The sequence below is a fragment of the Pangasianodon hypophthalmus genome, chromosome 13 (genome assembly GCF_027358585.1).
Source record: "Pangasianodon hypophthalmus isolate fPanHyp1 chromosome 13, fPanHyp1.pri, whole genome shotgun sequence".
NCBI lineage: Eukaryota > Metazoa > Chordata > Actinopteri > Siluriformes > Pangasiidae > Pangasianodon > Pangasianodon hypophthalmus.
Genome location: NC_069722.1, coordinates 13,779,434 through 13,804,202, shown reverse-complemented (window position 1 = coordinate 13,804,202; position 24,769 = coordinate 13,779,434). Strand labels below are relative to the sequence as shown.

Below are 24,769 nucleotides of genomic sequence, written 5' to 3'. Positions count from 1 at the left end.
AACTGTACAGTTGAAGATTGGAAAAAGACCAGGTTTTTCTTTCAACAATCTTCCGCTGCCTAGTTTTGGTGATCCTGTGCACCACTGTAGCCTCAGATTCCTGTTCTTGGCTGACAGGAATGGAACCCAATGTGGTCTTCTGCTGTTGTAGCCCATCCACCTCAGGGTTCAACGTATTGTGCGTTGAACACAACCAACCCCCTCCCTCTGTGCCTCATTAATTGTATAGGTACTGTACATGTTGTATAGGCAATTGAATATGTATAGCTTTTTTTTTTTTTTATTAAAGTAGTCAGTAGTTGTAGCAATAAGTTAGGTTTAACAAAAAAACTGATAACTGAGTGTGTATAACACTGTAACTAGACTGACTGAAAATATGTAGGAATTCTAATTAGAGAGACAGATAGCATTTATTTCATGCTAATAAAGTCCAAATAAGAGCTACAAATGTTAATTCTATCCCTCATGCTGACCTTAAACATTCACAACTATTAATATAGGTTGGCTTGTGCAAATCTGAAGACATTTGCAGTTGCGAGACTGTGTTTAGTCCAGCTAGCTCCGTATGTTAAGATAAGCTGTATGAGATAGGGTAAATATAATCAGGTTTTGCAGCTTAAAAAGCCAGACTTGTTTAGGTAACACTTTTCAGACTGGTATGGGGGGGCTACATTTTAAAGCACAAACATACCGGTCTAAAAGGTGTTACCTAAACAAGTCTGGTTTTTAAACCTCAGATTACATTATTTTGAGTAATGTGTTACACCTGGAAATGTTTTTGTCGCATTATTATCTTTGCGAAGAATAACATAGGGCCAGCTGGTCATTATTGCAAAATAAACTTTAACATCAGGACCTTGATACAAAGTGGAGGACGTTTATCACCTAGGAGGGTTTAAGCTGTGGAGTGCTGTGTTTGGCCATGCGTCATCTACATCTGAGTCAGGCCCCATGCAGTGAGAGCGTATAGAAGAGCTCGGTGAAATGTCTCACGTGTTCAGTGATCACAACAACAAAAGTACAGTCAGTCTGAGAACATAGAGACACCCTTACAGGCATTTGTGTTTCACAATACGTGAAAATTTCAAGCTTACGACCCAAGTAGTTCTAACACCAGACCTGTTCTTATGGTTAATGTTACTTACGTAGGTTGTGCGTGTCTAGTGTGGCTTCCTGTGATTAATTAGATGTTTTCAGGATGAGTGTGTCTTTAACACTGGTCTTAAATTACTCTATGTTATCAGTCTGACTCTGCAGCTTCAGCATTTCTGGCACGCTCGGTAGAGTGTGATGCTGGATTTATTATTTGTGATCTATACTACTGTTTACTATATTTATATGTCTGTATATTTGTACTAGACGTATACATATGTGCTATAAATAAATATACTGTATGCGAGAGACTGGGAGACAAAGGGAGCTCTTGATATTTTCTCTGTTTGCACTCAGCTTCACAGCTTAGCATTTCAGATGGCAGGATGAGTAGGGGAAAAACAAAAGGGTGTGTAGGAAGTGGCAGAGACAAAAATATCTACAGATTGTGGTAGAGAGCAACTAATAATTTCAGAAAGTCCAACAAGCTTTACAGTAATGTGACTTATAATCACGGATGGCTGGTATAAATGTGCTAGCAGGCCTAAGCCCTGTCTTTTAGATATAAACAGACAGCAATATAAGATTTAATTTTTGGTATCCAAAGCAGATTATTTGCTGTTAACAGATGTCTTAGGATGGATTGTTTTTGTGGAACCAAGTACAACTGATTCGTGTAACTGGCACATCTGTGACACAGCAGTAACTGAGAAGGCGCAGGACGGAATGATCACAAACAAGTCGGATTATTTTCTCTATCACTGCTTATAACACGCTAGCTTTTTCTTATTGAGGATTTTGGGAAAATAACCCCCACTGACCCACTAATACCCACACTTCAAATCTCAGCTTAATTGGATCCACTCTATGTCTCTCTGTCTCAGGAGGCTTCAGTGGTGCCGTCTGCTCCAGCAGATGTGTCCGAGCTCATCCCCAGGCTGTGTCACCTGGTCCGGGCAGAAACAGGATACGGCTTCAACCTGCACAGTGAGAAGTCCAGACCGGGTCAGTACATCCGCTCTCTGGATCCAGGCTCTCCAGCTGACCGCGCAGGCCTCCGACCACAAGACAGACTCATCGAGGTGAGAAAGAATAGCATGATGATGATGAGCAATGTTTGTATATTAACAGTAACTTGACATTTCTTTTTATAAATACAGAAAAATAATAAAATTCAGGGTATAATAAATGCACAAAACACTTCTTCTTCTTCACATTTTTCGTCACCTTGTCTTTAATTACCATGCAATTCTGCAGCTGCAGTACAAGAATTAAAGCAGGAGCTATTATAGTTATTTAGACACATTTGTTTGGAGGTTCACACTTAGCCTTCAGTAGGTTATCAAATCAATTTAAGAACGGCATTCGCTCAGATTTTTGCTGCGTAACTTTTTTTTCCATTAAAAGGTAGGCCACCCTGTTTTACAAGTCTTGTAACATATTTTGAGCAACATGCCACACCTGGAAATACTGCTTCTTTTTACTGTTGTTAACTTTCTAAGGTAGTGCAGAATCAGCTGGACAGCAGCTCTGACAGTAGTGCTGGCTATAATTTTATATCACAGGTATTATTATAATGCACTCAATCTAATATGTTATTATAAGAGAGAAACACATTGCTCTGGCGAAACTTTTTTCTAAGGAGAATGTTTTTTTAACATTTATGGAACAAGATTCCAGTGTTAGTGCTAACATTCAGAGGTCAACCTGTTTCACTTAAGTTCTTATTGAGTCTTTAATGAAGTTAAACAAAATTATTGTTCATTTATTATTGTTGTTTACAGAACAATTTAGAGGTAAATCGATGACTGTGGTGTCAGATCGTACCAGGAGACCGTGGTGATGTTTAAATCTTTGTTTAACCATAGTGCAAAACTGTGAAAGGCAACTGATGTGCATGTTTTAATACGTAACTTCTTGCAGCATGAAAGGATGCAAAGGATGCAAAAGGTACAGCACTCAGCCTGTTATGCAAAACAATCAGAGCCTGATTTATATTTCTGCATTAGCGTATTTGTGTGTGTGTTCTTACACTGTAGGTTCTACTAGTGATGTATACAAATACATTATTTGGACTGAACAGATAATGTGTTGTAAATGGATCCAAATACAGATAACAAGTCTATGGGGCATCTGGGTGTGCATCAGGACTGCGATCCCACAGACAACAACAGACAAAAATTTGTGTGAGGAGCGGGAGGTTTTTACTTTATGAGTATGAGTCCCAAATAAACACCACATTCCTGGCTACTAGTTTGTTTAACTTTTGGAGAATAGTACTAAGTACTATCACTGGAAGGTGACAACCAAAAATAATAACTCTATGAGCAGGAATAAAACCAAACCTGCACAGATCTCACGTTCAGACCAGTTATGAAGTGATGAGGTGAGAGAAATTAACAGACCATGCTAACAGTTCTGGTATTTCTAACTCTGTCCAGTGTTTCCGAGGGTATAGTGCTATGTTTTATATTTAATTCAAAAGACAAATAAAGTTTCCAAATCAGACCATGCGTACTTCAGGTTTAAATCCAAATACAGATACAAATGCAGCTGCAGATCGTGGCATTGCATTACACCCCTACTGTCCACAATCATACGTGCTTTTTAGTGCAGAATGAATAGAGTGGATGCGATAGTGCTGATGATCGCTACTGAGTTCTGGGTTCTAAGTCACTGATACCATGATATTAGGTATTAAAGTCTACCAGATAGGGAACAGTTTGGTATTTTTTCAGATCTATGATGAGTGTGGATATTGCATATTAAAAGAGAAATATATATGTAATAAAACCTTTCTACATATTGTCTTATGCCTTTCAGTTTTGTGATAAATCAAAGAAGTAAATACCTCTGATTCAATAAGAAAAAGAGTATGCACCACAGCTACACATTTATTATTCTGTCAGAATTGCATGAACGCAAGCACACACACATTAACACACACACACACACACACACACCTACTTAACCTTAATTGAATTCAGATCCTCAAGGTTTGGCACATAACCAAGGGCTCACAGAGACCTCTCTGTCAGAGCATGAGACAGCCTCATTAGTTTTGCACTTTGACCCTTGACCACTGACCCAGCTAGTCATCCATCAGCTATTTATCCTTAAACCCCTGTTAAATATAACCTTAAATCTCCACAAAAAAGAATGCAACTGGAGTTAACTGTTGGCTGAACACCTAATTTGCTCACTTCATTTCCTCTTTCTTACAGAGGAGAAGCATTAGCGTAGTTTATACAGCCAGAGATGCATGAGACATGTTGGGCTTGGAAGAGAGGATCAAGCGTTACTTTTCTATGTCTGTGGTCTCCACAGATCTCAGTCCTTACTCTAAACCCTTTGTGCATTTGTGGCTTCATCAGTGCTTTCAAGGGGAAACATGCTCTGTGTCATTAGTGGATATTATTACCTTCAGCTTTCCTGGATTTCCATTGAGGTATGCACTTGGCAGTGTGTTTTGTGCCTTAGAATGGGATGAGTAATACTGGCCAGTAATGACATTGAAGTTTTCCATTGTTTGTTAGTTTAGCGAGATGGTATTTATGGAAAAAAATGGAAAGTGAATGCTTGCTATTATCGCATCCTTGACCTGGAAAGACTTGGTATTATTATTGGACTCTATTTAATGGCTTTGTCAGTTGGAAAATCGCACTGAGTGAAAATCCTAAACAGTTCCTGGTAATGCTTTCTGTGAAGGCGATGTGTACAAAGGCCTTTGTTCATTCATAACATGTTATAATGTATTTAAAAGGCTCATTCTTAAAAGTACTTCTGAAAATGCATTACACTTTATAGCATTGGTATGCATTATGATTTAAAGTAAATAATAATAATAATAATAATAATAATAATAAGACTCGAGGTCGGCAATTAAGTAAGTAGTGTTTTTTACACGTTGTATTGTCAGTACCCAAGGGTTTGCATATAGCATTATTTTGTAGACCCACTATTTTAGAACAAGTAACTAAATGTATATATATTTCATTTAAGAGTGTAGATTATTGACAGACATATGACATTCTATCCTAATTATAATACATTATAATATAATACATAATATACACTATATGGCCAAACGTTTGTGTACACCTGACCATCACATCCATATGAGGGTTTTCCCCAAACTGTTGCCACAAAATTGGAAGCAAACAGTTGTATTGAATGTCTTTGTATGCTGTAACATTACAATTTCCCTTCGCTGGAACTAAGAGGCCCAAACATGTTCCAATATGACAATGCTCCTGTGCACAAAGCAAGGTCCATGAAGACATGGTTTGCCAAAGTTGGAGTGGAAGAACTCGAGTGTACTGCACAGAGCCCTGACCTCAACCCCACTGAACACCTTTGGGAGGAACTGGAACGCCAACTGAGTGCCAGGCCTCCTCACCTGACATCAGTGCCTGACCTCACTAATGCTCTCCACAGCCATGACCCAAAATCTACTGGAAAGCCAGAAGAGTGGAGGTTATTATGACAGTAAAGGGGGATTAAATCTCATATGGGATGTTCAAAAGTCACATATGAGTGTGATGGTCAGGTGTCCACAAACCTTTGGCCATATAGTGTATGAAATATACAATAGCTTAAGTTGCATTGTGCACTGCAATTAAAGTTTTTAAATTAAAATAAACACCAAAAGCAGTTACAAACACTACTTATTATGCTGTATGTTAAGAATTTATGATGCATAATAAAGGTAGCTGTAAAGTGTAGTGTACTATCATAAGAAAATAGAATACTTGTAAATGCATTTTTAGATGTTATGAATATGTTCATAGTTCATTACTGATATAGCCTAGTTCCTCACACACACACACACACACACACACACACATATATATACCCTTTAAAACACACACACACACACAGGCACAGGCATATATATATATATATTAGTGTATTCTCAGAGGAAGATGTTTCTGTGGGTTTCCAAGTACCACTATTACTAGTACTACTCTCTCTCTCTCTCTCCTATTCTATTATTTTTTAATGAATGAATGAATGAAAACTGGTTATTCCTCTTTGTTTTTATCATGAGAATTTATTTTTCTGCTGTTTAGCTTCGCAACAGATCTGTACTAAAACAGTGCCTGTGCCTGTGTGTGTGTGTGTGTGTGTGTGTGTGTGTGTGTTTTAAAGGGATAAAATCTGTCCACCCTATCTGTAGTGTATGAGTGACTACCACAGACAAAATTAGGTATGTTTTCCTTTAGAAAAGAAATGAAAACCAACTGAACTCACTTTTGAAAGAAAACCAAATGGTAGTTATTGAATTTGACAGTAAAATATGTAACTATATGATGCAAAATTCAAAATGATAGTACAAAATTAATATACTCTAATAATAAATGTTTTAGTTTGAGACATTAGAGATTCTATCCAAATTTCAAACACTGGTGGTATACAGTAAAAAGCAATTCTGGCTACTTACAATTTTTAAACAAGATATTGATACAGTATATACTGTACATACACACGAACCCACACACACTGTGTAGAACCACAAATTCTTCCCTCTGAAAAAGTCATCCCATCTCTTAAAGTATACATGATACACATTTACGGTTTCATTTACAAATATCTTTGAGTGCTATTTACATTCTGCACTCTCTGGTCACTTTATTAGGAACACCATACTAATACTGTCTAGGACCCCACTTTACTCTGAGAACAGCCTTAATTCTTCGTGGCATCGAAGGATTTGGAAACACTGCAAACACGACGGGTATAGAGAGTGGTTATTTGAGTCAACGTAGCCGTCGTGTCAGCTCACATCAGCCTTGCCATTCTCCTGTCCTCTCACATCCACAAGGCGCTTCCTCCTGCAGAGCTGCCACTCCCTGGATGTTTTTTGTTTTTTGCACCATTCTGTGTACACTATAGAGACTGTTGTGTGTGAAAATCCCAGGAGATCAGCAGTTCCTGAAATACTCAAACCAGCCTGTCTGGTACCAACAATCATGCCACTGTCCCTGTGTCACTGAGATTGCATTTGTCTCCCATTCTTTGGTTTTGATGTTTAATGAAGCTGTATCTGCATGAATGCATGCATTGCGCTGCTGCCACATGATTAGATGATTGGATAATTGCATGAATGACCGGGTATACATGTGTTCCTAATAAAGTGTCTGGTGAGTGTACATGTTTTGCATAATTGTTGATCGACTGCAACACCAACCGCCTTTAGACTTCTATTGTAAGCGAATTTTGAGTAAAAAGGTTTTCTATTCTTTTTCCCAGTACAAGGAAACTTGTTCAAATATGCAACAGTTCAATAGTGATCAAGCTGAAAGATTTTGAAGTACTTCTTTAGGGCAGGTTTGTGTGTAAGTGTGCAAAATCAAGGCTGGTCCATTGTGAGTGTGCAAGTGAGTGTGCTATTTGTTGTTGATCTACTGGAAACTTGGAGGCTTGCAACTCCTTTCTCTCTGCTAATCCCTCCCTCCTGCCCTTCACCTCATTTAGTTTGAATTAAGAGTGCAGCCACATCTCCACTGAGAGAGAGAGTGTGTGTGTGAGAGAGAGAGAGAGAGAGAGAGAGGAAAAAAGAAAGCTACTGCTTGAAAAGGGGTCTATCGGAAAGAAGTAGAGAATGAAGAAAAGAGAAAGAAGTCTGACTTGTTCATATGAATGAGGTGGCATCCTGACTTGAGAAAAGCTGACCTGACCTGAGCGCTCTGTTGTACGACCACAGGTCACCATCACCTGGATCTGATAATCGCGTGCCTCTGTCCTGGTTCTCTCTTCACCTCACACTCTCAGTAGGCAGCAGTTATTGAGTGAGCACGCTCTACTCATCATGCAGATGTCATCGTGACATCTGTTTCTAAATGTATCTGACCTGCAGTTTTGCACTCTGACTTTGTCTTACCCCTTTTGCACTGTTTTCAGTGATGCGCATTTTGTTCACATGTAAACTTTTCAGCGTGTTCCTTGCATTATTTGCATATTTCTTCAGCCAATTCCAGTAATCCCTAAAAAGTAACACTTCTCATTCCACAAACACACCACGCTTTCCCTTTCTCTTTGAGAAAGAGCATCATAAGCAACAGGACCTGCTCATCAACTCTCTGTTGCACTTTTTTATATGCAGGTTTAACTTTTAAAAGAGCTCTGTACCTACGCACGCATACACACACACACACACACATATGCACACGGATGCACACACCCCCACAGTAGTGTCACCTGAAACCCACACTATTGCCACAACACTGGCCTCTTGCATCAATATTTGATGGCCTTGTGCTACCTGCCCTTCAGCTCCTTTCCAAACCTGATGAAAATGTTCAATATATATAAAAGCCCTCTCAGATAATAAAATGTCATGTTGTTTTCTAAAAGGAAGGTTTTTTTTTTTTTTCAAGATTAGATTTTCTGACCTAATTCTGTTCCCCTCTCCTCTTTCTCCTTTTCCATTTGGTGAACCTGATCCTACAGCCAAACTAGTTGCTAAGAGACTAACTGAAGGGGGGACTGAGAGAAAAAGGGAAAACTCATTTGGTAAAAGATGCCAAAGAGGGAAAAAGATTTTAAACCTGATCAAATGGGAAAAGATCTGCTTCGACACCTCACTGTCAGGAGAGACGTATATATTTTTAATCACTTTTATATTCAGCCATGCTGTTTAAAACCAAAATATAACTGTAGAAATACCAAAGTGGAAAATGACTGACCTATTTTCTTTGTCTTTCTCAACTCTGGTCCTTGTGGGAAGAATATGAACAGTGTACAGCGCCACCTGGTGGCCAAATGATGGTAGAAGTATGAATACACTCTTCAAAAAAGTTAGGCAAGTTGGGCTTGTCTCTTTGAGGGAACCCTTAATGCTTTTACATAGATCTCTACAAAAGGGGGTGTAACATTCGAGTAAAATGTTAGAAGCTTACAATCTTTAACTCGCCAAAGAACCTTAGAAGAACCCTTTTTCTATGAGTGTATGATTAAAATAACTAACACAAATACTACTACAACCACTACTCCTATTACTACTACTACTATTAATAATAATAATAATCTTTATTTATGCAGCATGGTGACACAATGGGTAATGTTGCTGGTCTCTGGTTCAGTCCTGAGCTCCGTTTTGTTTTGGGTTTTTTTCGGTGTAATGGTCTTTCCTGTTCTCCCCATGTCTTTTGTGGGTTTTCTCTGGGCCCCCGGTTTCCTCCCACCTCTCAAAACATGCTAGTAGGCTGAATGGTTACACCAGGGGTGTCCAGTCTTATCTGGAAAGGACCGGTGAGTGTGCAGGTTTTCATTCCAAACAAGCAGAAGCCATGCCTGATGGTCAAGTGAAAGCCAGATCAACTGATTAAAGAAAACCTGCACCACACCGGCCCTTTGCGGATAAGACTGGATACCCTGAGCCACTAAATGGCCCCAAGGTGTGAGTGTGTGTGCATGGTGTGCTGAGATGGACTAGCATCCTGGCATACTTTTTATTTAAAATTTTATTTTATTTTTAACTTTTAATTTTATCACACTTTTTACTGAGTACAAAATCTGAGTGCTTTACAAAGATTGAACAAAAATATTCACACTAAATTATCTAATTATATTTCCCCCCTGATTTTAGTCATTTGCCAATTACCTCCCACCTGCTAGCTCATCCCTATCACACAGAAAATATGCTAACTTAGTTAAATATAGCCAGTTATGGTTAGCAAAATAGCTAAAATGACCTCAGCATGTGTTTTTAATTTAATTGGAGTTCATGTCTTCTGTGGAGGCAAATGAGATCTCATTTTACAAGCCTTTTCCTGCTCCCAACATATTGAAACATTTTACCATCTTCTGTGTCCATCTTCTGATCACACAGATATCTACCGCATTAACTATGTTGTATATATATATATATATATATATATATATATATATATATATATATATATATATGGGTGAGAGAAGTACTTTGAAGGTCTAAATAAAAATGTAAGGAGTAAAATTAGTTTTTTTTTCTTGAAAATGTATTTAAGTAAGAGCACAAGTATTCAATTTCAGTAATATTCAAATAAGGTAGAAATACCCCAAAATAACAGTATAATATTCGTAAAGTACAATTACTCAAGTGTTTTCTACCCTGGTAGAATTTCTGATTTCTAGGTCTCGTGTTCATTTCTGGCTTTCTCTGCATTTCCTGCAACAATCTTACACGAGTATGAGAACACGTCTACCACTATCAGTTCTGTAACAGCTACATTTTAGTTTGTCTCATTGAATAAAAGTGTCTGCCAAATTAACGTGTAAATGTGACCAAAATATAAAAACAACAGTAATTTTCTATATTAGCTCGATATTAGCAAAAGGGTAAGACCGATCCTCTACACACTAATTCTACAATGCATAAAATAGCATGCCCCAAGGAAGCAGTAAACAGTCAATAACAGTCTAGGAAGGGCTTTTTTATGAATATTTGAGTAGATTTAAGAGTAGAGTAGGGAAGCATTTAAGCATGTAATTTTCTCTAAGTGCAGGAAATGCATGCAGGAAATGTAATCTAAGGCTTAAAACGTGGGGAGGAATGTTGTTACCACATCATAAGGATCAGCCATCTTTCCAATAACGCAATGAATGTTGTAAATCTTAAACCTTCTGCTTGTATAGTAACAGAATTTTCTTTTAGTGGGAAATATTCAAGAGACCTCAGTCTTAAATAAAATGATTGTGATCATTACAAATCTCAAGGAAGAGATTATAAGAGCTCCATGCAGAGCTGTTGATCTGTTAATCCTCCCTTCGTGTCCATGCAGGTGAACGGGGTGAACATTGAGGGAATGCGTCATGCCGAGGTGGTGGCCTTCATCAAGCGCGGAGGGGACGAGACCCAATTACTGGTGGTGGATCCAGACACGGACGAACATTTCAAAAAGCTGGGCATCACCCCCAGCAGCAGTCATGTCAAAGGTACAATTCCTTCCAGATAACAACAGAAATCAAGGACTAAGTGCTATAAACTAATCGTTTGTATGTACTTAGTATTATTTATAAATGCAACTGCTGATGTCTGATAAATATGGCATATCCAGAAAAAGCACTGCTTAGTGATATGAGTTTTGCTGTTGCAGAACATATCTATGTGTATACTTGTAGAACAAAGAATGTTGAACAGATCCATGTATTTATAAGAGTGCAAACTGAACAAAGCCTCCACACATCTAACAGCAGTGTAGAGGTATGCATCAGTACTGGAGAAGATGAAGGACCCAACAAAAAAGTGCGAGTGTGGATATTTTTACTCTTGTGTGGGATGTGGGTGGTCAGAAATGAAGCTCACAGGACAGAGAGATTTCATATAAAATGGGTGATATGTAAGGAATAAAACACTTTGAGCTGTGTTGTTACAGGAAAAATAATCAATACTGGTGTGGTGTGATCCATTACAAGCCCAGAGTGGATTTTCACAGCCCAAAGTGTTTTATCCCTCATATACCACAGCGGTTTGCCAGTGGTTAAGCTTTTTAATCATATCTTAATCTTAATTTATTCAAGTTTGTAATTTTGTTAAGGAAGAACAAAAGCAGTCACTGTAGAGTTACTACCTCTATATAGAAGTAGTTAAGTTTGCAGAGTGGTAGACAAATTTTTCAGAGAAAAAGGACGCTTCAGAAAAAAAGTCCTTCATCTGCTGTGCTAATGAACTGATTTATTAACTGGGGCTGATGAATCAGTTGAATTTTAAATATCAACTGGCTTTCTCCTCCTACAGCTTCAGAAGCACTTTGCTTCTACAGTCGATGAAAGACTTTCTCTGGAAACTGGAAACTTGTGTACTAGGCTGTAATTTTTATTATCTCATATAACGAGTAGCCTAAATGTATCAACTTAAATCAGTCAGTGTGTTTTCTTTCTTGGATTCGTTTCAATTCAATTCAGTTTTATCTGTATAGCGCTTTCAACAATGGGTATTGTCACAAAGCAGCTTTACAGAAATATATAAATTCAGGATATGCATTTTGAATTTAAATATTTATCCCTAATAAGCAAGCCACGATGTGATGATGGCAAGGAAAAACTCTCTGAGACGATATGAGGAAGAAACCTTGAGAGGAACCAGACTCAAAAGCAATCCCATCCTCATCTGAGTGACAACAGATAGTGTGATTATAAATAATTCCCTTCTATAACTGTGTACTACATGGTCAAATAGTGCAATTGTGTAATCAGGAAATTCATTATAGTTTTCAGAGGAAGTCTGTTTTGTTAAAGTTATCAACTGTTGACTGATGGAGACTTGAGTGCAAAACTGTTCGTGGGAATTGCAGTCCCAAAGCTATCATAGCAGTTGTAGTCTTAGCCATCATACCACAACTATTCATATCAATTGCAGTCCAAAGCCATCTTCATGGTTTCTAAGTGTATCTTTAGGCTGTCTGTGTGGGGCCATCCTCAGCAGCAGCGAGCGGTTTCCAAGTGATGAGAACTCCAACCAGAAGTAGGGCATCAGGATGGATCAGGCAGGATTCATTAATAAAACCATATTTATAGTTGCTTGTTTGTTCATATTATGGGAAGTTGAAGTGTGGGTGGGTCGAAAAAATACTGTGGGTGGGTCGAAACAGAAATAACAGCAGGAGGGGGATGACTATCGTTTCTGCATTAGTGGAAAGGTTTAGAGCAGTGTGCTGTCTTTAGGCTTAATGTACAGCAGTGATGTAATTCAGCTTTGTTTTTTTTCTCACTCAGGTTTCGAGGGTCAGACCATTTCTAACGGCTCACCAAATCCTCGAGTCAATGGTCACTCCACCCAGTCAGCACACTCCGACCACAGCAGCCAAGACACCAGCACACAGGTGTGTGTGTGTGTGTGTGTATCAAGATTCAAGATTCAAAGAACTTTATTAACCCCAGGGGGAAATTGCATATATATATATATATATATATATATATATATATATATATATATATATATATATATATATATATATATATATATACATACAGTATATATATATATATATATATATATATATATATATATATATATATATATATATATATGTATGTATGTATGTATATGTGTGTGTGTGTAGGGGTGTCTGTGTCCGTTTTATATCATATTCAATTATACTGTGTGATGTTGGCACATTTAATTCCTGTTTGTGTGTGTGTGTGTGTGTGTGTGTGAGAGAGAGAGAGAGAGAGAGAGAGAGAAATAACTGATACACATCAAGCACACACAAGGTCTGTGTCATAAACAATTACATTATAATCAGTTCTATAATTACACGTATATAATGTGTGTGTGTGTGTGTGTGTCTGTAGAACTCTGAGGACGGCGACAGCCACTCGCTGGACCCTTTCGCAGAGATCGGTCTGAGACTGAGCCCCACAGCGGCGGAGGCCAAAGAGAAAGCACATGCCAAGCGTGGCAAGAAGAGGGCACCACAGATGGACTGGAATAAGAAATATGAGATTTTTAGCAATTTCTGAACATACACAGTTTCACACACTCCCCAATCCAGACTTTCGCAACATGCTTCATTCAGCCCCCCTGTCGTGACTGACTGCTTTTAATGGTTAAGGCTGTTATTTTTGTAGAAAAAGAAAACCAGGAAAAAATATTTTTAAAGGATAATTGGAGCAGGCAGCGGGGAAAAAGCTTCAGTCTATTTTTTCACTCATTTTTAACTGGAAAAGAAAAAAATAACCCTCAGAACTGAAGAACTACAGAACTGTGATGAAAAAGGGCCAACAAGTACAAAAAGAAGGGAAGAGAAACAAGAGAGCTCTTAATGATTTTTTTTTTTTGTTCAGTTTTTTTTGTATTGCTCTTACTTATGTTTACTGTTTCTGCTACGACCACTTCAGACTGAATTTTTACAAGCCCAGTAGATTGTACTACAAAAAAACACCAGAAAGTTTATGCCTAATAGTTTTACATCTTGGTGTCTCTCTGCTCTGGTTGAAGGAAACCTTGAGACAAAAAAGCATATTAATAACTTTTAGCACTGGCCCTTTAAGAAGGACATGTTAATTTGAAGTGCTATATGTTCTTTATAAGTCAGTATTAAATATAAATGAATTGGTCTGATTTTGAGCCTCCTTGAAGAGGCAACTCAGAATAATCAGCCTTTGTTTACGCACCAGGATGTTAAATCAAGCAAATTAAGTGAAGTTTTGGGACATGTTGTAACATATTAAATGGAAAGTACTTTGTTAGTAAGAGAAAGACAGGTACAAACATAAACAAGCGTGTATCTGGTGACTATTAAACACTAGAGGGCGCCGTTGAAGTAGGTTTATTTTCACCATGGAGGTAACCTGAGGACAAAGGCAGAACTTCCGAGTGTTGCGGGAACCATTTATAAGTCACGTGATTAGATTTTAGTTTGTAAAATGAACAAATGTGTCGTATAACCACTGTAATGTCTAATAACTCAACACTGTGTTGCGTTCTCTCTCGAACAAATCATTCATGGAGATGAAACCGAAACACCACATAAACCAAAAGTCATGAGATTTAATCAAGAAGAAGAAGTAAAGGACACAATCAGACATGTCATTGTAACCTAATGAAGAGATTGGAGCTTGATAGACTTCTTTTTTTTTTTTTTTTTTTTAATGTACTGATGATTGTGACTGCAGTGTGTATTATCTGATCCACAAATGGATGAAGGATGTTACAAACTCATACCTGAGTGACGAGAAGCTCATGCAGGATCAATAAGCTAATGAAAATGAGAGACATTTGAGGCATCTGCTGCTTTTAAGGCAACAGCGCTTGTAGAAATGGACACATGACCACTCACAGTCTCTGACAATCCTAACCGCTTGAACTGTGGTATGGTCCAAAATGCCGGCTATGCTTGGGGTTTTATTGGATCATTAAGCAAGATCAGCTGTGATGTGCTGACGTACCTCTCAATCTGCGTATATAACATCATTATTTTACCTTATACCCATGCATATTAGCGGCGTTGCTGTATTCCATTTACACATCTTTTTTTTTTTTCTTTTTTACTCTACTATGGTTTTCGTCTCATGTTTGTTAGCCTCATTGTGTGTGCTGTAGGTTTTTTTTTCTATTCCTGACAGTGTATGCATTCAGACTTCTGCTGTATGCTCATGTATATTCACTATGGGAATATATGCCAGGTTGCATTTTTTTTTTTTTCAATAAAGTGTGATATTCGCACATGCTGACATTGTTGCCAAGTGAGTTTAGCACAAGGAAACCCATGCACATGGAATGCATGCACAGAAACTCTGCACAAAGCTCAGAATCGAAAGAGGGACTGTAGAACTGTGAGTTGGCAATGCTACTCGCTGCGTCACTGTGCCGCCCAACTCCGTATCAGTTAGCATTATTCTAACTTGCCATTTTGTAGATACGAAATTTTACATGGAACAAAATCCATAAATAGTCCAGTGTTAAGTGGCAATAAAGTTGTGGTAATTAATTTTTTCTTGCTACAAATTAAAGAAGCGCCATATAAGTCTGTAGAGGAAAAAGGGATAACATTCTTATATTTTGGACAACAATCTTATGATCCTCAACAAAATGTCAACAAACCAGACTGTCAGCAATCTGTCAGATGAATGTCGTCAGTAACTCTCAATGTCGGTAACTCTCAACATGTCAAAACTTTATGGTCGCTGATGTTTAAAAGGTAATTAGCGAGCACAGGTCCCTTTCACCGCCGTTTGTTTGTCTCATGTATGGCTGCTGTTTTTTAGTAGTAATATATTTTAATATTATTAAATACACTCACTTACCACTTTAATAGGAACACCTCTACCCCTGTGGCAGCAGTACAATGCATAAAATCCTGCAGATACAGGTCAAGAGCCTGTGTTCAGATCAAACCACAGGATGGGGAAAATGTGATCTCTGTAACTCTGACATTGGGATGGTTGTTGATGCCAGATGGACTTGTTTGAGGATATCAGAAACCGCTGATCTTCTGGGATTTTTCACACAAAACAGTCTCTAGAGTTTACACAGAATGGTGTGAAAAACAAAAAAAAATCCATTTAGTGGGAGTGCTGTGGGCATAAACATTTTGTTGATGAGAGAAGTCAGGGGAGAACGGCCAGACTGGTTTGAGGTGACAGGAAGGCTGCAGTAACTCAAATAATCACTCTTTACAAGCATAGTGAGCAGAAAAACATCTCAGAATGTTCAACACATTGAACCTTGAGATGATTGGGCTGGAACAGCAGAAGACCACATTGGGTTCCACTCCAAGAACAAGGTCAGCCAAGAAGAGGAATCAGGCTACAGTGGGCACAGGATCACGCAAACTTGACAGTTGAAGATCACAAATCACAAAATCAAATCTTCGACTGTTTAGTTTCGTATTTGAATGTGTATTGATTTATCACTGGCAATCAGCATGGGGGTCGACTAGCAAGTGTAACATATTCTACAAGTTGCTTGTAATAAAATATTTCTACCACAGAGGGCTCCACATCATAAAAAAGATATATATTGTACCTTTAAGCTGTCAGATGAGCTTTCTTCACTTGGTCTTTTTTCTCTCACACTTTCACCTTATATTAGTATAGTAAAGTTTTTTGAGCTTCCTGATCTCCGCTACTGTTTTTTTCAGTTTCAGCCTAGGTCAGGCAGAGGTCTAGCAGCATGTTTTACAGTTCTCCACAACACCCACACCAGTGACACATTCATGTCAAGACACACTCAGGTACACAGATGAACCAGACATCAGTTTAGTCTGTGGCTTCACATGTTGGTGTTAAACACAAAAGCAGGTGAGTCAGAGTGTGACTTCATCTACTGTTTTTAAAAGCTTCCTTTATTTATTTTGGAACCCTGGGAATAGGATCTTAGGCACAGAGCAAAAGGTCAGCCGTGGGGCAGAAAGGTCAGCAGCACTGAGTCTGGGCGACATGCCAGCAGCAAACTGTGTCAGGCCACTGAGTGCACGTCATACCAGCATATCACTGTTCCATGGTGAGAAAAATGGAGTGATTTGTGATACTGTAGATCAAGATTTAGTATCAGCATGACAAAAAAAGCATCTTAGTCTAAATCTATTAACTTTTTTGCATTTACACTTAAAGCTAATGGTAAACGTTTGTTTCACCCATGGGTTTTGAATTTAAAAACTTGAATATACTTATATTATATATAAAATATTTATTCACACAAAAACACAATACAGAAATGGCAAAGATGAAAAGTAGGTGTATCATGCAACAAAGCAACAATCCAAAATATAAGACAATATCATCAGAAAAATAAAGAAAATTGTCATTACCCTCACAGTACCTGTTTAATTAGGTGAATAATTATATTTCATCAGACATGGATTATAGGATACTGTAGATTTGACCTGCTTTTGTAATCACAATATCCTCATACAGAACTTTTTCAACACACTTACTGTTGCTGGCCTTTACTTTTCTACACCTGTATACTGTAACGATTTACCCATAATCCCACTATCCAGAAGAGGATGGATTCCTTTTGAGTTTGTGCCTCGTGTTGTCTCAGGGAGGTTATTCTTTATGCCACTGTCTCTGGCTTGCTCATTAGGGATCTAAATCTACATCCACATTTGTGTAAAGCTGCTTTGTGATCATGTCTGTTGTTGAAAGTGCTATACAAATGGAATTGAACTGAATTTAATTAAACTGGACATTTTAAAAATAGATACTAAGAAATAGACACAGGATTATTTGTTCTGTTTTGCTTTTTTTTTTTTAGATCCAGCAAACATCGAAACTGCTTTTTTTGTCCAAAATCCCATTTGAGCAGAAATCTTTAAAATGCATCATTTTTGATTTTCACAGAAAAGTTGCATTGTACCCTTCTACTCACTCTTTCTGTCTGGTATTCAACCGTAGTAAATTATTTTGATAAGGGAGTGACTTTCTCGTAGCTGTGATGCAATAACATTCACTCACTCACTGCTTGTGGCCATGTCAACCAACATCACAAAGCTAAGTACTTACGCAACAGGCCAGGTATGTGCACATACACACACACACACACACACACCCACACACACCTAAGCACCAGTGCTCAACAAAAATTTCAATGTTTCTCAAGAGTCCAAGCATGCTCTGGTTGTCTCCATTCTCCATCTTAATTTTAAAATAATGTTCAGATAAGACCAACGACCCAGACTGGTCTCTTACAGAAAAACTAAGTGAGAGGGCTCAATGCAGTGTGTACTTTGCCTCTGTGCTTGAAATGCTGACTCAACAAACCAAGCCATTGATATCTCTGAAGAAAGCTCAGGTAACTGATCCTTGAAGAGCAAAAAAACTAGCACTGAGAACTTCAGTAGTTTTTACATATTTAAAGACCATGTTTTAATATATTACCTTTAAGAATTAGATTGAATAAACACTCACTCTTGAGCCAAATTAAAACAGAAAAAAACAAAAAAACAGTATCAAAATACTGTTTTTTTTTAAGTATCAAAATATTATTACAGAATATGATCAAGGCAAGTTATTACACCCACACTCTGATACTATGTTACTTATTAAAGTATCATGTCATTTACCAAATAATGTAATTCTTTATGATGTGGAGTTTAATCATTATTTTTTTCTCATTATTTAACTAACAAGCAATACACTTCACTCCTGGATGTAATTTTTTTTTCGTGGTTAGCGTCTGATTAGCAAACACATTTGCTTTCATCATTTGGTTTCATCTATTACGTACATCAGATGTTCACCATGCGCATAGTAAATATTAAAACACAGTATATAGCTGAAGCGTCACAATGAAGTTTCAAAAGGAACATACTATTCCAGTCAGTGCTTATAAATTGTTTGTGATTTTAGCTACGATTATACAGTACTACAATAGTCTGTGTATTCCCCTATAATTTGTGTACACTGTTGCCATGGTAACAGTGATATGGTAACATAGAAACTCATCTACACACTCAAAACTCTGAAACTCCAAAGAATAAAGGCTGTGCTTTACATATCTGAAAATTTGAATATCATCTGGTTTCAGCTACTGCAGTTCGCTTGCACAGCTTTTGCATCTGAAACGTCCAGTACACCACACAGCGAATACTAGCCTTACTTTTATACTTGCATAGGCATACAAACTGCAGCTACTCCTCTCTGTAAAAATATATAATGTATTCTAATTATTCATATCCTATTATTATAACTATTAATAAGTCAGAATACAATTGATAGATTATATATATTGTTATAAGTGTGTTACTACAATAATTATACAGAATAATTACACCGTTTGTGTGTTGGTTTGTTTGCTTGTGTTTTAACCCTCAATAAAGCCAAACTGGTACAATGAACTGTGTATAACTGTGAATAACAGATGTATAACATTAACTCAATGTTGCCAAAAAAAGTCAAACATTTTATCAAATAAGGCTGCACTTTGTGAGACACTGCTCCACTTCTGCACTCACACCACCACAACACACACTAACAAACCACTATGTTAGTAGCACTGCTGTAAAATAATAATAATAATATCTGTTCAGTGTTTGTCATGTAGTTCCAGTGATGGATGAGGTAGAGTGAGGGTTTAACAGAGTCAGTGAGCATAGACATAAGAGCATGTGTAACAAATAAAATAAATTATTATATGTGTATACACAGTATGCACACTGAATATGACCTTAGGAAATACAAAATACTGGAGTAGTTTTGTCATCAAAACTACTTCAGAGTCCCTAAAATATGACTTGTTCTATCTATTTTTGCCTACTGAATAAATCCATGTGTTATTTCATAATTTTGATGTCTTCACATATAAACAGAGGCGACTGCTATAAATGGGCTTGAGGGCTAAGCCCCACCCCTGTCTTTCAAAATTGAAAAGACATCAATATTTTAGAGTATGTTTTACATCCACACAGATTGTTTGCCATCAAAGTACAAATTAAACAAAAGGACAGACAACAGAACTGTAAGTTTTAGTGCTCTTTTTTTTTTTTTTTTTTTTTTTGGTTTGAATGAAAGTGTTACAACTTCCCTGTTTACCATGTTTGGTTCACAGAATGAACCCATTACAGCATTATGGACTTAAAAAAAAATATTACATTATATTACATACTTAAAAATACAGTCTTATTTTAAAGGCATTGCTCAGTCCTAATACTTTCACTGAGGTAATATCATGAGCAGCCGTCACTGCTTATATATGTTTGTGTATTTACTGTAGTGAAAACAATACTCTGGCATTTCTTACATATGATAAACATGTGCTCAGTAAGCTATGGGCTGGACGCTGCCCAAGCGGTTAAAGCCTGTGGAGAAGAAGGAGAGGAAGAGAACAGCCTTTTATTGTCGTGCTTGTCTGATTATGTAATGCTGTACAGAAACATATTAAAGAGTGGCAGGCAACTGTATGTATCATAGACATCTGTAGCCTGTTCTGAATGGAGCAAACATGGCTCACAAGTCTATTACTGATTATTTGTAAGCTTTTGTGCTGAACCGCCATGAACCAGCATGCCAGCCTCTTCCACTGACTGACTGACTGACTAACTGACTGATTCCCCACCCTGATAGCAAATGAGTAATACCCCAATTCACGCCTACACTTACTACTTCACCTGACCCACATACTGCTTTGAAATGATGAGTTCCTCTAAATCTGACTGTAAGAATACAACTTGGCCTTGAGAAGGTCTTTTTGGTCTTTGAGTGGCCCAAATTCCCGGCGCTATCTTTCGACCCACAATAGCGTGTCATTGCCATAACACATCGAAACTCAAATGAATTTTCCCCACAACCTTCTGAGCTGTTTGGATGCACGCGTATGCATGCGTAGATTTTGTTTGGAATGGCTGTAATCTAGGTGGTGATATTTTCACATAAAACATAAACCAGTGCCTCAACAGTAAACCCTAAGAACATGCTGCTAGAATGCAACTGTAAAAAAAATTCTGAAAAATTCCACCTCCTAGGTTTGGCTAGTAGTTAGTACTCATAACTGGCATGACGATTTGACAGCTCAGATAAAGTTCATCAGAGTAAAAGTTCCAAATCCAATCAATTTCCACTGTTTTGCGATGGTTGCTACAGTGATGTGAACAATGTGTTAAATGTCTGAAAACCAGACATTCGCTTACTTAATTTTGTTTTTAAGCTGACTTTCATATTTTAAAGACTCCAAAAGGATAGTATGCGGCAGTGCCTGTGTGCGTGTGTGTTTCGAATTTAGAGAGGATTTCACATGTAGTCACCACACACTGAACAAAATGTAAGAAACAGCAGATCAAACAAATTTTTTTTTTTTTAAAAGATATGGATAGTTGTCGAGCTGCACAAATCAGGCAGTTGATATACACGGTTAAAAATACCTTTAAGCACATTTAGGGCCATAACTAAAATTTTCACACCTGAAACAGTTGGAAATTTATTAGGAATTCGCCCCATGAGCACGCTGTCCCTCCACACTGTGAGGAGGATGGTGAAACAGGAATCGCAAAATATCAATTGTAAGAGTGACAATAATTTTCAAACCAGTGTTTTGTTGAAAAAAAATAAAAAATGCACCACTTATAATGTCTCTGAGTTAAAAATATCACTTATTACATTTTAAAAATATTACTTATTACAAGCGGGTAACTGCTGGCATTCGCCTCAGAGCCCAGTGAGAGAAAAGCGAGAGGGAGGAAAGAGTGAGGAAGGGGAGGCGTGCGAGGAGGGGAGGGAGGGGAAGGGAGTCTGGGTCACCATAGAGACGCAGGGCTGTTTTTGTTAGCGTGGTGTGTGTGAGTCAGAGGAGCGGTGAGTCACAGTCAGGAGGGAAACTCTCCTCGGAGCCAAATAAGGACAACTACACGCATAGAGACAGAGGGAGGGAGAAAGAGAGAGAGACGCACACAAAGACAGGCCGAAACAGAGAGGCCCGGTCATATCTCTCTGTGAGCGGAAACACAGGAGTGGAAGCAGCCCTACCCAATTTGTTCACACCTCAGTTTACAATGCAAACAGTTCACTCTACATTTGTCTTGTATCTCACAAACGTATCGCTGAACCACCCTTGTGTTTATCTGCGCCTTCTCTCCTCCTTTGTCTATTAGCTTCCTGCTAGGCTAGCTCCTTGTTTACTTTAGCACTGTGCTGTGTTAGGAGTGTATATGAATATTGGCAGCCAGATTGACATTGAGGCTCGGTACATTTAGGCTGAGGTTTACATGAACTGGCTTCATCTGTCCTGGGTAATGTGAGTTTTGGCTATCTTAGCTTTTCAGTAAATGTGGATGTTGCAGCTGCACTGGACCATCAAAAGCGGGCCCGCCTTGGGCTTCGCAGATTAAAGTCTAGTGTATTACTTTGGTTTTCATAGACTGTTTAACAAGGCCAGAATGCACAGGAGTTGACGTAGCCGTTAAGATAAATATTAATTCCATGGCTCTATGGCCATGATTTACTAAGATCCCTAGTAAAGAGCGCTAATTATCATGTACGATCTGATAAAATACATACAGTTAATGGGCAAGGTGCAGGTTATTTACCATGGTGATGACACCATGTGTAAAGTACGGGGTGTTATTTTATGCTAACTGTAGACTGGAATCTCAAAGAGACCCCTGCAAAACTGAAACTATCCACACAAGTATGCATCACTGTGTATCATCAAGCATAATGCTGACTAAAGAGGATGAGGTGCATCAAAAACTGTTCAATATGATATATAAAAAAAAACAGTGCAAACATATATGTTCATAAGGTATGGGTAAATGAAAATCTCTACACTGCTTTTTGAATGCTGTTAGAGTGTAAATGTGCAGTGAATCCAATATAAAGCCAGCTTTACTGCAATAGTAGAAAGCCACAATTTTAATAAACTTCCTCATTAGCTGAGATACTGAGGCATAATTCTAAGAAATATTAATAAAATAATTATCTTATTTTGTCTATATATTGCAGAAGCAGGCTTGCACAAATTTAATAGCTGCTCTTCAGTTGTATTAACTGTGCAGTAGTCTTCCCCAAAGTGACTTTCAAGCTTAGTAAATCATATTATAGATGCTGAATTAACATATTTACATAGATTACAACCTGTATTTTGCTCTTTTAGGTAGAAACACCCCAAACTGCGTATTTCCTTAAAAAAGCATTATGCGTTTTTGATCATGTTAAAGACACAATCTTCCTAAATAATAAATGAGCTTGCACACATTTTGCAGGTGTTTTTTGCAGTTTTTTTTTTTTTTTTAGTAAAGCAGCGCCTCAGTGTTTCATTAGGGGCACACAGTAGAAAAAGTGAAAAAGGAGTTTAGACCAGTTGTTCTACACATTCGTAGATTCACAATCCTGTAACTGAGAGCAACTGTAGGGTTGGAGTATGATTTATTTTGATAAGAGTCACCAAGCAGGTTAACTTCCCAAGAACTGTGGCATTATGAAAAGGTGATAAAGATGCATCTGCTTTTATGAGCCCAGGGGGAGATAAGAAAACAATAAGTGTCACCTTGAGACACTGAACAGCTGTGTCCTGAGATTAAGGGAGGATTTCTCAATGTAACATGGGTTCTCTGTACTGCAGCTTATGAGATAAACTCTAATGTAGATCCGCACATGTTGTTCATGTATGAAATACAGATCTGAGGTTTTCAAAAAAAAAAAAATTTAGCAACAAATGCATGAAATGTATGATAGCAGTCAGGGGTTGTGTGTGGGTGTACAAGGGGGAAGAGAGTAATATTAACACCAAAGACCAAACCTACCACAGTGAAGGAGGGGGTAAAACATAAGAGCCTGTTTCATCTTCGGCTTCCCTTATTCTATGAATACACGTTTGCGATTCATGTCACTTACATCACCCTGTTTTTTTTTTTTTTTTCCACGTAATGATGCCATAGCAATTCCGCTTTCAGAATGTCTCACAGTCTATATTCATCAGCAGCCGATGACTGCATTCATTACAGCACATAAAGCAAAAGCTGACCATCAGTCTTCACCTAGAGATGTTTGTCTGAAATAAAACCACAGCTCAGTCATTGTCTGTGTGCTATCTGAGCACTAAATGCAGCATTTAAGGACACTTCAGTAAGCAGTAAACAGGTGCACTGTGAGATATCCTGGAACATTGCTTAATTAAATGTACTAACACTGATTAACTTGTATAATCAATATTTGTGCAAATGTTCCAGTATCTCCTCCTCAGGGTTTCTAATCTGTACATACATCATGATAGTATCATTACCACAGTAATCAGACAGTCCATCAATTTGAAGATAAGAAAGTTTTCTGTTTTAACAAGACAAACAAAATGAACACACTCCCATGAAGTGCACACAACAAAATCAACAGTGATTCACACACTGTACACTACATAGTTGTACTACTTGCAAAAGCCTGAGGTGTACACTAATTTCAGTAATTTAACAATGTAGATATTTACTGTTTATAACTCCTGCAGTGTTTGATATGTTCATATACTGACACGTAATCTTGACAAATATTCGTAGTTGAGTTATAGGTGTGTAGTGATGATTTTGTATTGAAATTGTTCACATCGGTATTGGGATTTGTGCGAGTGCGGTGGGTTTTGAAAACAGAAGTGAGTCTCAGTTACGCATGATTCTTCCCTTGGACTTAAGCGCGTTTCTCTTGCTCTATAACAACTTGAGAGATGAGTAGTATTAAGTCCAGCACCACCGTCTCACAGTTTGATGTAATGACAATGTTATGCTGAACTGTATGATTAAACCATTGCTAATACACTAGCATACACATAGCT

At 37.8% G+C, this 24,769-nt stretch overlaps 1 protein-coding gene across 1 annotated transcript in view; it reads left to right on the top strand.

The window, feature by feature from the left end:
- LOC113527894 (Na(+)/H(+) exchange regulatory cofactor NHE-RF2) overlaps positions 1 to 19,331 on the top strand; it is a 50,305-nt gene extending 30,974 nt beyond the window's left edge. The window contains exons 3-6 of the mRNA XM_026916044.3: positions 1,977 to 2,174; positions 10,857 to 11,010; positions 12,790 to 12,896; positions 13,369 to 19,331. Coding sequence (XP_026771845.2) covers positions 1,977 to 2,174; positions 10,857 to 11,010; positions 12,790 to 12,896; positions 13,369 to 13,536 — 627 coding nt within the window. The 3' untranslated portion in view covers positions 13,537 to 19,331. The remainder of the gene's footprint in view (positions 1 to 1,976; positions 2,175 to 10,856; positions 11,011 to 12,789; positions 12,897 to 13,368) is intronic.
- The last annotated feature ends 5,438 nt before the right edge of the window (positions 19,332 to 24,769 follow it).